At 42.4% G+C, this 16711-nt stretch overlaps 1 protein-coding gene and 1 pseudogene across 2 annotated transcripts in view; both read left to right on the forward strand.

The window, feature by feature from the left end:
- The window catches only part of LOC309567775 (vomeronasal type-2 receptor 26-like), a 411836-nt pseudogene that overhangs the window by 75347 nt on the left and 319778 nt on the right, over positions 1 to 16711 (forward strand). The gene's annotated exons all lie outside the window — the stretch shown is intronic.
- LOC309567805 (vomeronasal type-2 receptor 26-like) lies at positions 2083 to 16372 on the forward strand (the record flags this gene model as incomplete). Its single annotated transcript, XM_082273256.1, has 4 exons — positions 2083 to 2154; positions 8789 to 9016; positions 13017 to 13140; positions 15471 to 16372. 4 exons carry the CDS (start codon positions 2083 to 2085, stop codon positions 16370 to 16372), a joined length of 1326 nt encoding a protein of 441 aa, XP_082129382.1.

Consider the following 16711-nt stretch of genomic DNA (forward strand, 5'->3'; position numbering starts at 1 on the left):
TAGACATATATAGGTGTGATAGTAGCAGAAATATATGCTTGCGCTAATGAAATTATTTACAGTAATATATTTCTGCTACTATCACACCTATATATGTCTAGGTGTGTATATAAATATATGTATGTGTGTATATATACCACTATACACAAGTTCATATGTTTTGCCTGCCTCAAAAGAACCCCAAAAAATGCCAAAAAAACGCTAGCGTCAAAAAAAAATGCCCAGGTGTGTTTTTGCTGGCATTTTTTGGAGGGTTTTGGAGGCAGGCAAAACATCTGAACTTGTGCACAGTACCACTATACACAAGTTCAGATGTTTTTCCTGACTGCAAAGAACCCAAAAAAATGCCTTCTATTAAACCGGCAAGGTGTGAAAACCGAGAAGCCATATTGGTGATCTGAAAGTTTTCTAATACAAACAATCTTTTTTTTCTGGTTCTGGACATGCTACAGAGCTGAAACTTCACATGTACACTTTTTAGACCCCCCAGATACTAAATCCAAAATCTCTTTTTTTTTTTTTTTTAATTTTTCAATAATTGGCTTTTTTTTATCAAAAATGACAATTTTTAAGAACTTTTTTTTGTGTGATTTTGTGTCTGGGGGGTCTAAAAGGTGTACCTGTGAAGTTTCAGCTCTGTAGCATGTCCAGAACCAGAAAAAAAGATCATATAGGTGTAAAAGGAGGGTCCCACATCCCTGTTCTACTGAAAAATTATCTTTTTTTTCATGGTTCTGGACATGCTACAGAGCTGAAACTTCACATGCACACCTTTTAGAGCCCCCAGATACTAAATCCAAAGTCAAAATCAAAAAATCTCTCTTTTTTTTTTCAATAATTGGCTTTTTTATCAAAAATGACAATTTTTAAGAACTTTTTTTGTGTGATTAATAGTTAATGGGGCATGACCCAGAACCCTAGGCACTTTTTAGGGGCATTTATTGGGTTTTAGGGCTTAAAAATTGTGTTTTTTGATTACCGAAGTTCGGGTCCCATTGATTTCAATGGGGTTCTGAAATCCGGGCCGAACTTTTGGGAAGTTCGGATGTTCTGGCCGAACCGAACTTTTCAAAAGTTCGATCATCCTTACTCAACACAAGTGAAATGGGATCCCCCACCCTGCACAGTCAGGCACACTGAGGCAGGAAAATGTCCAGCAACTTTGTTTTTAGGTGAATTTTCCCGGCATAAAGCTGGTCTGATCCGGGTGGATGATGCCAAGAATCACTGAATTTAGACGCTTGGCTAAGAGCTTTGTATGTATTTTGCAATCTATATTCAAGAGCAATATAGGGCGATAGGATGCACAATCGGTCAAATCTTTATCAGGTTTGGGTATCAGTACCACCGTAGCTGAGAACATAGATGTGACGGTGTTCACCATCACTGGTAGTGAAAAACAGATACTTAATGGTTTGGATTGCTTCAAGTGGGACAGTAACATTTGTCAGCAATATAGAAATATGAAGATTTAATCCCACTTTACACTGGGAGACCTAGACTGTTGTAGACCATTGCCATGAAGTCTGTGACTCCTAAAAGATGGGTATTCCATGTACTAAAATGTAGGAGACAGACAGACCGATACTGGGGTCTCTTCCTATTGTTTGTGTATTGAGATAATGTGTAATTTTGTATTTTGTTTTAGCTTTGTTGTCTGCAGTCTTGTCATCCCAGTCTGGTTTAAGTGCGCTGAGTTAATTAGCATGTTAATGAATACTTTTGCAAGGCACTTTAGATGGGATTAGCCATGAGTCAGCTGTACCTCATTATCTAACCATTGTGTGATGTTTTGGGTAATTATTCGGGTCATTGTTCATGTAGTGACTGACATACTTCTCAAGTGTATGTAAATTCTGTGTAACTGTTCAGTAAAGTGTGATTCTAGTACAAGCTAAGTGTCAAGCTAGCTTTGTATGACGGCAGCTGGGATTTGATATCCATGTTCATGACTGCGAGGAACCTGTATACTGACGGAAGACCACAAGTACAGTGTGGGTCGGAGGTTCCGTTACAATAGACAAAAGCACTCTCCCCTCCCGGAAGAAAGCAGCATACACCCGCACCAAAACCGGCGCCACGATGGCCACATCCCGACTGTATACCTCCAAGGGAAAGCCACCTGGGCCTGATGCATTGCCAGCAGCCAGAGAGGTGATGGCTTCATGGACCTCATCTTTAGTAAACTCCACCTCCAACATCGCAATCTGGTCTGCTGTCAAGGAAGGAAATCGCAAGTCTCGCAGTTGTTTTTGTGTTTTATATTAGTAGCGGAGAAGTAGTTTAATCTACAGGGTCTCCGCTGGTAGACAGGAAAACAGGTAATAATCCAAATAGGCAGGTACAGCATGCAACAATCCAGGTAGTGTTATACCATCCTTCCCTCCAAAGAACTAGACAATCCACACAGGTGTTGAGGGTTCAACATGCAGAGCTTAAACTGTTTATTAAATTTCAAGACATACAGTTTTACCCACAGTTAGGGAAACTCCCCTTAACCTTGCCAAAGGGGGGGAAGGGGACAAGGACCAACCAATGGGAACTGAACATTTGTACATTGAAACAGGCTACAGAGAACCTAATGCTTTTGGTAAACAGGCAGTCTCTCAATACACACCCCCTGCGGAGAGATGCCTCCAGTCCAGACCATTGTCTATGTGTCATGAATCCACACAATTAGACACAGAAACAGGAGGGGGAGGTGGGGGGAGAAGGGCTGTAGCATTACATTACAAACACTTGGTTATTAAAGGTATACACATGCAATAAACATAATGCATACACGAAGGACAATATACAGTGGCTGTGTTTGCCACAATATTTATGGGTTAAATAAATGTGGACGAGAATGGGATGATTATGGGATGCCCACTTGACTCATCAGCATTGAACACTTCAACTATATACAGTCTATATACATTCCTCTTCTGTCTCCTGCACAAACTTGCTTGCAGATCCTCAGTGGTGTCACCCTGGAAAAAGTCTATAGCAAAGACCCTTTACAGGCAAGAACCGGGCGCCCCTATACTTGAGAACGATGGGATGACAACACTAGCACTTTTACTGCACTTCCTCCCATGGTTACTGGTCCCTGCACCACCTCTTCAGGCCTCTCCAGCCCCCCTGACTGCAGCTTCCCCATTCACAAGCCCTCCTGGCTTCGTCCCTCATTCCTCCCAGACTGCACACTCACCAGCCCAATCGGCTGACTTCTACTGGAGACCTCCTGGACGTGCTCTCTGGTTCCCGCTTTCTTCACTTTTGCTCCCGTGCCTCTGGACAGGACACCTCTGGGTGTTGTAAGAGGATCCCTCCAGCACCCAAGCCTCAGGCTCAAAGTCTCCCCCCTAGACTAGGTAAAACTTAGTGGCTGTCGGTTTGTAGTTCTCAATAAATCACCACAGTGCTGTTAAGCACTCTGGTAGTTCATTGTCTCTTCCTGTCAGTGTGTATCTGCCTGTCCGCAGTGCCATCTTAAGAAAATTAAAGGGCCCCGGGCAATGCAGTGCACTGGGGCCCTGCCTACACAATCACCCACTAGAATAAAAATGCAAATTATTGATAAGACGATATTTATTGGTACAGCAGTGCCAGGCTAATGACAGCTTCCAAGTTCAGCAGCTGGATCCTGTGAACACACACATGGACGGGGGTCAGACTTGACTGTCCTGTGTGTGCCTGTTCCCGTGGAGGCAGACAGATATTCCTTCAGTTATGGGCTCCCCTTCCACGGCCCAAGTGGCGAGACAGCAGTGCAGGGCCAACAGGTCCTTGCCACCTGCTAAGTTCGGCGGCGGGATGCACGCGGGAATCGGGACTAATGCTTGGTTAGGGCTGGGTTGCAGGGCAGATGGGGCCCCCTGGGAGAGTAGGGCCCCCGGGCAACTGCCCAGCGTGCCTATTCAGTAAGATGGCCCTGCCTGTCCGTATGAGGTACGAGCAGACAGATACACTTACAAGTCTGTAGGAGTCCTGCATGGCACCCATGATCTTCTGATTGTGGGTGCAATGCTTTATAAGTTCCAAGTAAAAAAAAAAAAGAAAGAAATAAATGCAATATTTTTATCTGCAAAAAGATGTGCATTTATTCATGTTTTTTTTTCTTTAAAGCTGAACTTATTCTTTAAGAAAACAGAGCTGATGTGTGTATAAAATTCTGCAATAATCAAACAGATGAGAATATAATGTAGGACATAGAAGACAGCAGTCTTAATTACAATCATTAGGCCCTGTTTCTGGCAGGGAATGGCTAAGAAATTATTTGGAAAGTATCTATATGTTATTGGATGTAGGAGAGGTGTGCTGATGGAAATGTGTTTATTGGACATAGTAAATGTCCCATCTGGAAGTGCAGGACTCCTTTCAAAGCATGGACCCTTTTTGTGGTATAATGGTATAAATAAGCTATATTATGATAAGATCCAGTATATACAAAATATTATTATTAGATTAAATTCGACTTACACAATTCTAGGAGTATTGGAGGGATTGGGGAGAATATATTTGTAACATGTAACAAGTATTAAAAAAAGATACTGTGTTGAATCTGTTGGCAATAAAACACTTCTTAGTAGCATTCGGGGGAACAATACGTTTACAGTAGAAGTTCTCCAATAAGGTGGTGGATCATGCAGGAGGCATATAAATGATAGAGCTGAAATTTGTCTTGGGCCATGCTCAGGTTTTTACCCACCTTCCATTTGAGGATCCCCACAGATGCTCAATAGGGTTTAGGTCTGGAGACGCTTGGCCAGTCCATCACCTTCACCCTCAGCTTCTTTAGCAATGCAGTGGTCATCTTGGAGGTGTGTTTGGGCTCCGTATGTTGGAATACTGCCCTGCGGCCCAATCTCTTAAAAGGTGTATTTGGGGTCATTATCATGTTGGAATACTGCCCTGCGGCCCAGTCTCTGAAGGGAGGGGATCATGCTCTGCGTCAGTATGTCACAGTACATGTTGGCATTCATGGTCCCCTCAATGATCTGTAGCTCTCGAGTGCTGGCAGCACTCATGCAGCCCAAGACCATGACATTCCCACCACAATGCAAGACCCACTTGTCTTTGTACTCCTCACCTGATTGTCGCCACACACGTTTGACACCATCTGAACCAAATAAGTTTATCTTGGTCTCATCAGACCACAGGACATGGTTCCAGGAATCCATGCCCTTAGTCTGCTTGTCATTTTTAGAAAAGGCTTCCTTCTGGGACGACAGCCATGCAGACCAATTTGATGCAGTGTGCTGCATATGGCCTGAGCACTGACAGGCTGACCCCCTTCCCCCCCACCCCTTCAACCTCTGTAGAAATGCTAACAGCACTCATACGTCTATTTCCCAAAGACAACCTCTGTATATGATGCTGAGCACATGCACTCAAATTCTTTGGTCCACCATGGCGAGGCCTGTTCTGCGTGGAACCTGTCCTGGTAAACCACTGTATTGTCTTGGCCACCATGCTGCAGCTCAGTTTCAGGGTCTGCTTATAGCCTAGGCCAGTGATGGTGAACCTTGGCACTCCAGATGTTTTGGAACTACATTTCCCATGATGCTCATGCACTCTGCAGAGTAGTTGAGCATCATGGGAAATATAGTTCCCAAACATCTGGGGTGCCAAGGTTCGCCATAACTGGCCTAGGCCATCTTTATGTAGAGCAACAATTCTTTTTTTTCAGATCCTCAGAGAGTTCTTTGCCATGAGGTGCCATGTTGATCTTCCAGTGATCAGTATGAGAGAATGAGAGCGATAACACCAAATTTAACACACCTGCTCCCCATTCACACCTGAGACCTTGTAACACTAACAAGGGTTGAGGGGACAGCAAATTTATTTTGTTATACAAGCTGTGCACTCACTACTTTACATTGTAGCAAAGTGTCATTTTTTCATTTTTTCGGTGTCACATGAAAAGATCTAATAAAATATGTACAAAAATGTGAGGGGTGTACTCACTTTTGTGAGATACTGTATGTACACCAGCTATGGAAGCTTCATGTTCCTCATCAGAATCAGCATCTTGGTCAGGATGGTGGAACGAGAGATGTTTCTAGCTTACCGGAGCAGGCTGTGATGGAGAGGAGTATGGAGAGGATGCAGTTCATTTAGATTGGCCCCTGGAGTGATTTCCTTAAGGTGTGGAGCAGTCCATGGATGTGGCTTCAGAGTGGGATGTTGCCTGTGAAGAAGTGAGGTGAGAGACTGGAGGTGCCGCTGTGGATGCTGAGCCAGCGCAATATTGGGAGTCTCATGGCTGTGAGCTGCCGAAGAACTCTATGAATTTGCGAGGCCCAGCAGGCTGGTTCTTCTTGTGGAACATGGTGGTGTCACCGGGAGTCAGGGCTCTAAGGTGAGTGGCAATGGAGTTGTGAGAAGTGGCTGGGAAAGGAACTTGTTCCCCCATAGCTGCAACAAGGAAAGATCTTTGATCGTGGCCAGCCTGCACCCCCTGATTTTTGTTTTGTTTTAGGTAGACTTAGGCTTTAATGGAGTCATTGCTGTTGGTTTACTAAAAGCATATAGGCTGTTTATTTTGTAATGTATTTCTCCTTGCAAGTGATTGGGTATTCTATGCAAAGTGAAACAGCCATTCTCTGAAATAAGGAGGTCACATTAGTTCCGAATCAGTAAAGATGAGATGTCTCAGATTCTTTGAAGACTCTGCCCTGAAACTAGCATGCAGTCAGTCGGAGAATAGCTGACTACACAGAAATGTAAATCCTTGCTTTGTACTCCCGCCCTAAGCACACATACCATTCATCTACTTATAAATACCAGGGCAGACAGGTCATCTCATACCAATGGCATCCTCTAAATGAGATATAACTAGATAATCAATCAGAAAGCAATCAAACTGGAACACACCACCTTCTTGTTGTGGCAACAGCAGGGCCTGACTAAGTTTTCCGACCTCTGTGAATTGGACTCTGGCACACCCCTCCCCACGCATACTATCTTACAGAAATTCCGGCTCCCCATCGCTCATAGTTTTCATCTACACCAATGCTTCAGCTACCTCAGGCAATTAGGGCTAGAGCGGAGGCACAGATTCCATGACACATTCACCGACCGGCTACTCAAGGATAACAACTATAGTATTTCCAACTTATACAAACCGCTGCTGGGGATCATCACTCCAGACAGCGCCTCCTCATCAGCTGCCAATTGGGGCAAACACTTTTCAGACCCTGATATTGCCCAGAAAATCTTATTGGGCTACAGAAAAACTCTGCAAATAATGCTAAACGAGATATGGAGATAAACTCAGTTGAAGACATTTCACCGGGCCCATATACCTTTCTTGCTCAATAAGGATGACCCCCAAGTGGGTATGTGCCCCCTCTGTCGCTCTCCGAGACCCTCACTGGCTCACCGATTCTGGCTTTGCAATTTCATCTCAACCTTCTGGGACCAGGTTCTATCCTTAATTAGGGGGATCACCCTACTCAACCTTGTGAAAGATCCGCTCTTGCTTATATTTGGCCACTGGGACAAGCAATTGCAGACGTGGTCCGATGGACCACTTCACCGACACAAGACACGGATCCTCAGTTGTCTTCTCACAGTGCGGAGAACTATTCTCTCTAATTGGATCTTACCCTCTGCCCCAACCATTGCTCAGCTCAAAAAGGAACTTCTTGGCCTTCTACACAAAGACTATCTGAACACGGATTTTAACCACAACTCCTCCAAGGGCAGATTTGAAACCAAATGGCGTCAATTTATGACCAACATTCTTCCCCTACGGGAAATTAATTTATACAATTATACCTTCACATATTATAGAGACCCTTGCTCTGACCTCAACAGATCTGGTGATACCTAAATACAGCATCGCACCATTCTCTCCCTTCTTCACCTTCCCTCCCCTTCCATGAATGCTCTCTCAAAGTCACAGTTTCTAAAGATCCATCCAACTATAGATTTTCTTGTGCATTATATTATATGGCTTAGACTATGTATTGGTCTAGTTCCCACGGACCCTCTTCATTTCTTTCTCCCCCCTTTCTTTCTATTATTACATACTTAGTTACCTGTGGTTGATTATCTAAAAGCGGAGTTCTGACCTCGGAAAAGTTTTTGAGATAAAAATACCCCGGGGACAGTCAGGGCTGGTGCATTTCTGAATGGATAGCCTCTGAAATGTCCCAGGTCGCACTTACCATTTAGAAGAAATACTTACCTTGAAAATGTCTTGTCCAGTGCTGCCATCTCAGGTGTGGGCAGCTGAAGCCAGGGCGTCCTCTTCGGTGTCCTCTTCGGTCCCAGAATGCCCTGCACCGGTCCCGCTTGTCAGTTCCGGTGCAGGCGCATCATCCCTGCACAGCTTCTGGGCATGCCCAGAAGCTGTTAAGCAGGAAATGACGTGCCTGCACTGGAAGTGACGAGCAGGGCCGGTGCAGGCGCATTGATTCCTGGGAGCGATGACGTTCAGCTCCCAGGAGTCAATGCAAGCAGGAAGAGATGGCGGCCACACAGGGAGGAAGTGGAAGAAAGGTAAGTATATTTTCTTCAATAACAAGGTAAGTAATTGAAAAAAAAATCTTGACTATCCATTTCTTTTTTAGGTGATTTAGGTGATTTTTAGGTGATTTTTAGCAAGCGGATGGCCCAAAGTGGTTTTTGAGGCTGCAACTCCGATTTAATGCACAAAACACTCTTGTAATATTGTTTTTTCAGTTTGTTTTGTTCGTTTTTTATCTCAATAAAATCTACTTAAAAAAAGCAATCAAAAATAGATTAAATGTTCTATATACTTGTTACCTATAATCATTTCTGTCATTTTTTTAAGCTGTCCCGCTATGTAAAAGAAGTCCGGTACAAGAATCCGGAGGACAAGCTAACTTTTTTTAATGATAAAAGAGAACTGCCCAGCCCAATGGAAATTGTAAATTTGGTAGTACATGAAGATGGTAAAAATGTCATCTATTGGAGGCCCGTGGGCCAGTTTGATGGGTCCCAATCAGAAGGTCAGCAACTTACACTAGAACCAGAGGTAATATCATGGAAAGGAGACAAGGTGAGTTACACTGGTGAAGCTGATCTATTATAAAAAACATACTAGCTTGGAGCTTTAACCACTTCAGCCCCGGAAGATTTTACCCCCTTCCTGACCAGGGCTTTTTTGCGATTTGGCACTGCGTGACTTTAACGGACAATTGCGTGGTCGTGCGACGCTGTACCTAAACGAATTTGACGTCCTTTGTTTCCCACAAACAGAGCTTTCTTTTGGTGGTATTTGATCACCTGTGTGCGATTTTTACTTTTTGCGCTATAAACAAAAAAAGAGCGTCATTTTTGCAAAAATAACAATATTTTTCACATTTTTTTATATGAAATTCCCCCCCAAAAAATGTAAAAATCAAAATTTTTTAACATTTTTGGCCAATTTGTTTTCTGCTACATACGTTTGGTAAAAAAAATCGCGAAAAGCGTATTTTGATTTTTTTTTGTGCAAAAGTTATTGCGTTTACTAACTAAGGGAAAGATTTCTGTCATTTTTGTTGTTTTTTTTTTTTAACGCGTAATGGCGGTGATCTGCGATTTTTTTTGCGGGACTGCAACATTGCGGCGGACAGATCGGACCCTTGACTGACATTTTTGACACTTTTGGGGTTACCAGTGACATTACTACAGTAATCAGTGCTATAAATATGCACTGTTACTGTAAAATGACACTGGCAGGGAAGGGGTTAACTTTATTTGGTAAGGAGGGGTTAAGTGTGCCCCTAGGGGCGTGCTTCTTACTGTGATTGGACATGGCTACTGGTGTAGGAACAGTGATCAACGGTCCTACATAGTAGAACCATATGATCACCATTCCTACACAGGGGAGAATGACAGGCGGCTTGTTTATATCAGCCTTTCTCCCTTCACGGCGGATGATCGCGAGTGACCGGTGGACATCGGGTCCGCCGGTCACACGCACGGACTTCCCAGGGAACGAGCCGGGGCGGGCGCACGCCTTCGTGGGCGCGCGCTCGCCCGCTATTGGCTCACAAGGAAGTGACAGGCTAGTGACGTAGCGGTACATCACTTTGCCTGGCCGGGGCTGACCGCCGCAGTATGTGTACTTGCGGCAGTCGGCAACCGGTTAAGCCCATCTTTGGGCACAACCCAACCTCCTTCTCATCACCCAGGCAGTAACATGGCCGTCCAAAAAATTACCCACTTCCCGTACAAAGAAGAATAGAAAAGAATTAGAAATAGAACGCCTGCTAGGCTACTAATATAATCAATGCAAGGTTCACAGCAAGAACCCAGAGAAATAGTGGAAAAAGAGCATATGGACAATGTTTCTCGTCAAGGCACCCTTTAAAATTTTAGACAGTCTTGCGGCGCCCCATTCTAAAATGTAAAAACTATTCTTATAGTTTAACATAATTCAGCAAACATCAACACCCGTAGGACAGCCAACATTGGAGGTGATTCTGCAGAGTCCTCTTCCTCTTTGTCTCTTCTCTGGGCTGTGTGATAATCAGTGATGCAGAGAGTGGGACTGAAATGATGACATCGGCACCATTCTCTGCACCATTACACAGTGAAAGTTAGATACCGGCGGTGAGCCAACAGCGCCCTCACAAGGTGCCCCCGGGACAGCGCCCTCACAAGGTGCCCCCGGGAGTGGCGTGAACCTGGGTGTTATTTACCCTGGAAGCCAGGACATCCTGTGACTGACACAGAGCCAATTTAAGGAAAAATATTTCTCCTATCTTATAGGAATTATTGGACATGTCTATTTTTTTTAGGATATGACGGGTAACAATATAAAGTGGATCCTTACCAGAGATTATTTCACTTAAAAAATGGAGAGTTTTCATATTCAACATTCAGCAGTTTCTGTGGGACATTGCTATGAAATGTAATTTTCTTTTTATATGAATGAAATATTCAATGACACCTACAAAGAAGACTGTCAGCCAATATTTTTCACTTTCTGCTATATAACATTCCCGGTGGTTGTGGGGGTCTGCAGGGGGGAGGCTTATCGGAATCTGGAATCCCCCTTTAACAAGGGGACCCCCAGATCCCTCCCCATGTGAATGGATAGTGGGTACATGGTACCCCTACCCATTCACCAAAAAAGTGTACAAAAAAAAATAATGACAAAAGCCAGTTTTGGAAAAGTTATAAAATAAAAAAATACTGTCCCCTGATGATCACTCGCCCTTCCGCCCGAAAAACAGAAAAAAAGAAAAGAAGAAGCTCCTGCTTCTCCGGACGCTTCCTGCGGAATGAGCTGTTTTGATTTAGACAGCTCTTATATAGTGATCTGACGTCACAAGCCATCCCACAATGCACTGCTCAGGTACAGTGAATAAATTACTGACGTCAATAATTTATTCACTGCACCTAAGCAATGGATTATGAGGCACTTCTCCATAATGCTCCACGCCTCTCCTCTCCATCCCCCTACACTGCTGGACGGCTTCAGGGAAAGGGAGCCATTAGGGAATCCATGGAATGAACCCCTGTGATGACTTTACATGCCTGCAAGTGACAAATGATCTTGTAAGTGTTCTCTATTTGTGTGTCATTAACATTAACACTGCACCTAGAGGCGCCTTCCTTTTTTCCTTTTATGTCCAATTTCCTAAACAATGTTCCTGTTAAAAAAACAAAACAAAACGAAAAAAAAAAAACAAAAGAAACCAAAGATGAATAGAAAATATATTGTATTATTGAGAGAATTGCCTTATATATGGGGTGAGAGTGTGACTGACTTTGAAAACCAAAAATATATCATAAAGGAACATATTTTATTGTGACAATAAAAGAAGGACAGAAAAGATGTTTCATTTTATTGTTTTATACCTTGGGTCATGTAGCACTCTCAAAGTTTATGTAAAGGCAAATTGTTTTATTCTCTTTAGTTTCGGGCGGCGTGTGAAAGAATTAGACCCTTTTCCAGGTTTTTTATTGATGTCTGTGTCTCCACTGAGGAGATTCAGCCTCTCTATTTTTCTGGTGACCATTGTCACAGGGACAAAGTATAAAGAGATCTCCTAAAATTTAGAACGGTCAAAAGAACAAGAGGTAAAGGGAAACTTAATGTTCTTGTAATGTTCATGTAATGTTCTTGTGACAACTGTCAGAGATGGGAAATCCTCTTATTTCCTGTTGTGTCTTAACATAGAAACATAGAATGTGTCGGCAGATAAGAACCATTTGGCCCATCTAGTCTGCCCAATATATCTGAATCCTATGAATAGTCCCTGGCCCTATCTTGTATGAAGGATAGCCTTATGCCTATCCCATGCATGCTTAAACTCCTTCACTGTATTTGCAGCTACCACTTCTGCAGGAAGGTTATTCCATGCATCCACTACTCTCTCAGTAAAGTAATACTTCCTCATATTACTTTTAAACCTTCAGTCTTTAAACCTAAAGTCTTCATACACTGTGCACATTAAATATAAAATAATAATGTATTTTTTATAGTTATTGTAGCGGAATGGACACTGAGAGTGTGGGTTGTGTTGAGAGAGTGAGAACTCTTTCACTTGGGACCATCATATTTCTGAGCAGTGTCCCTCAGGAGATGTGTGGGGATGTATTGCAGATGGCTACAAAATGGTAGAAGTGTTTCATAGACCCATGCCAGTGGGGTGGGGTTTGTTATTGTGAATACCTGCATTCCATTGTCCTATTGTTCCTGTCTGCCTTGTAAGCTATTATGGGATGTGTGTTTGTTTGGGGGATGGCTCAAAGAGGGAGGGGTTTTCGCAGAGTGTAGATCTCTTGTGTTTTCAATAAACGATCAGTTCTAGTTGACTCCCAGCCTATGTGTTGTCTAGTTCTTGGGAGGGAAGGATGGTATAACGCTACCTGGATTGTTGCATGCTGTACCTGCCTATTTGGATTATTACCTGTTTTCCTGTCTACCAGCGGAGACCCTGTAGATTAAACTACTTCTCTGCTACAGTTATTATAGAATAGATCTATAAATAATAGACAATTGGACTATTATATCTGCAATGTTGCTCTTGAATACTTCAGATCATCTTATTTTATCTTAGGTCCCAAGGGGTCGATGCTCTGAGGAATGTCTTCCAGGGTTCAGAAAATCTGTAAGAGAAGGATATCACCCATGTTGTTATAATTGTGCTCCATGTTCAGAGGGAGAAATATCAAACCAATCCGGTAAGCTTTATATTTCTTTAAACATATTTTCTGATATTGAATCAGAAAATGAATATTTGTAAAGTCGCTTTTCTCTTTTTCCTTCCACACTTCCGGAGTGTTGGAGGCTTTCTCAAGCAGACAGCAGGAAGCTTCTTCCTCCTACTTTCTACTTAAGATCTTCTCCAACACTTTTGTACTTCCCAACAGATACTGTCTAAAAAAAACTCTTTTGATGGCATATTGAACAAACCAAAAGGCATCAGATAAGAGATTTTAATTGTTACAATTATGTTACAGTTATACCGAACAAAATTATAAACGCAACACTTGTTTTTGCCTCAATTTTCCATGAGCTGAACCGGGATACATCCGTGAAGAGAACACCTCTCCAAAGTGTGAGACACCATTGAATGTGAGCATTTGCCCACTCAAGATGGTTACGAGGACAAACTAACTGCAGTCAGGTGGAGACCCCGATGGGGACGACGAACATGCAGATGACCTTCCCTGACACGGTTTCTGACAGTTTGTGCAGAATTTCTTCGGTTATGCAAACTGATTGTTGCAGCAGCTGTCCAGGTTGCTGGTCTCCTTTGATCTTGGAGGTGAAGATGCTGGATGTGGAGGTCCTGGGCCGGTGTGGTTACACATGGTCTGCGGTTGTGAGGCCGGTTGGATGTACTGCCAAATTCTCTGAAACGCCTTTGGAGACAGCTTATGGTAGAGAAGTGAACATTCAATTCACAGGCAACAGCTGTGGTGGACATTCCTGCAGTCAGCATGCCAATTGCACGCTCCCTCAAAACTTGCGCCATCTGTGGCATTGTGCTGTGTGATAAAACTGCACATTTTAGAGTGGCCTTTTATTGTGGCCAGCCTAAGGCACACCTGTGCATTAATCATGCTGTCCAATCAGCATCTTGATATGCCACACCTGTGAGGGGGATGGATTATCTCGGCAAAGGAGAAGTGATCACTAACACAGATTTACACATCTATTGTCTATTTTATATTTAGCGCTAATTTACTTGTTTTACTGTTTAATGCATCATTTTTGTTGTGAGGCCAAAAATTTGCATCCCATTGGTGTTCGGCTTTTCTTCCGGAATCTGGGGATGTTTACTGTTGTGGTTTCATCTTCAGAGCTTCCGGTTTGTGGAGCCGGCTGAATGGAATGCACCAGCGGACATTTCCGCTTTCGTAATTTCCGGCCGAGTCCTATTTATGCGTGCTGACGTCCTTGTAAGCTCCGCCTCTGATGACGTCACTTCCTTGACGACACGCGTAAGGCGACACAGATGTTCAGCACGCTATGTACACCGCGGTTTTTATGTCATGCTATGCCACTTTCACAAGAATGTGAGTACTACTCTTTTACTTCAATAAATATATATTTGTGCAGTCTACACTATTGTCCATCTCCATTTTTTGAGGTGCCTATTATGTCTATCATTCGGTCCATGAGAGGTACAATAAGGTCCCGGTTTGAATAGTTTCAGTGGTCCATCATTCGGTTTCCCTGTGTGGATTCTCTGAGAGTGATTTATGCCTATTTTACCTACTATCTGGTAAGCAGTTTGGATGATTATCACGACTGGGTGTTTATTCCTCCTGATCTCACCACTGGTATCCGGGATCTCCTTCTGGTTTTTTCCTCCTTTTATATATTGGACATTACCTGGGACGTTTGTTCCACTTCTATTTAATTTTGGCGCTGCTTTTATTTTCCTTTTATGCTTATAATATTTGAGAGAATCGGCCTTTTGTGTACACAGAAAAAGTCTTAGATCTTTGAGTTCAGCTCATGAAAAATGGGGGCAAAAACAAAAGTGTTGCGTTCATAATTTTGTTCGGTATATAGCATGACATCATGGCATTAACTGAGGCTGAAGGTTCTTTTACTTTTAGTAGGGTATGATTACACTTTGTTCATGACTATGCAGTGGCTTTCTCAAGATATTCATAGACTTTTCACTTTACAAGGAAATTTTCCCTTAGCTTTATGAAAGAAGTGAAGCTCTGCTGACTTACATCTTCCAATCACGTGCACACACACAAACAATGTTTTTATTTACTTTGCATGTGATTGGATATTGTTTGCAAATAGTTTTTTTGCCACATTCACTAAGCTAAGGAAAATGTCTATCTAAAAGTGAACAGCCTATTTGCCTTTAGTACCCCAACATGTTTCCTTTTTTATGGCTTTTAATTCATATTTAATATTGCATCCTAACTACAAAAACAACTTTAAGGTAAAATAGGCAAATTACTGAAAAAAATACAGAAATGTTAACTAACTGTATTCTTGGTATACCATGCTTACTGTTATATTCACTTTTACTCTACAGACAGTGAAAACTGCAAGAAGTGTCCTGAAAATGAATGGCCTAACAAAGCTAAAAATATTTGTATTGACAAGGTCATTGAGTATTTATCATACGAGGAGGATACTCTAGTTTTATTTTTTTCCGTATCTTCAGTCATATTTGCTAAAATATCTCTCCTTACACTTGGGCTATTTTTTTGGTTTCGGAGCACTCCCATAGTCAGAGCCAATAACCGGAACCTCAGCTTCATTCTGCTCCTCTCCCTCATACTGAGTTTCCTGTCTGTATTCCTCTTCCTTGGCCGTCCTGTGGATATTACCTGTATGCTGCAACAAGTCTCCTTTGGAGTTCCCTTCACCATCTCAGTATCTTCTATCCTAGCCAAAACCATCATGGTCTTTGTTGCTTTCAAAGCCACCAGACCTGGAAGCTCTTGTAGAAAATGGGTGGGAGTCAAACTTCCCAATACAGTCATGTTATTCTGCTCATCCATTCAGGCTATGAATTGCATTCTCTGGTTGTCCATCTCCTCACCATTTCAGGAGTATGACATGGACTCCTATCCTGGGAAGATCATCATTCAGTGTAATGAAGGGTCAGTTATTGGGTTCTACTCTATGTTGGGTTATATGGGGATTCTGGCAGCTGTGAGCTTTGTTCTGGCTTTCATGGTGAGGACATTACCGGACAGTTTTAATGAAGCCAAGTACATCACCTTCAGCATGCTGGTGTTCTGCAGTGTCTGGATTGCCATGATCCCGGCCTATCTGAGCACCAGAGGGAAATACATGGTGGCTGTGGAAATATTCGCCATATTGACTTCCAGTGCTGGAATATTATTGTGTATGTTTTCTCCAAAACTCTACATTTTACTTTTAAAACCTGAGCTGAACACAAGAGGAACAATGCTGGGGAAAAGATGATTGTAAATCTACCACACACTGACCCAATGTATAATGCTGTAGACCAGAGCATAAAAATTCAGTCATATAGCTACAATCATCATCATCATCATCATCATCGTCATCGTCATCATTATGATATTGTTCTGTATAATAAGAAATAAATAGGACTAAAAAGGAACTACAGTTATGAAATGCAATTTCTAGAGATTTTTTGACATAAAATATTTAGCGCTGCCTTATTTTAGTGATATTCAAGAAGAAAACCTGTTTAGATAAATAAAAATAAATAAATAAATACATGAGTTGAATCATTCTTTAATTTATTAAAATTTTTTAATTACAGTTTGTGTGTGATTT

This window comes from Pelophylax lessonae (genome assembly GCF_965119305.1).
Source record: "Pelophylax lessonae genome assembly, chromosome: 1".
NCBI lineage: Eukaryota > Metazoa > Chordata > Amphibia > Anura > Ranidae > Pelophylax > Pelophylax lessonae.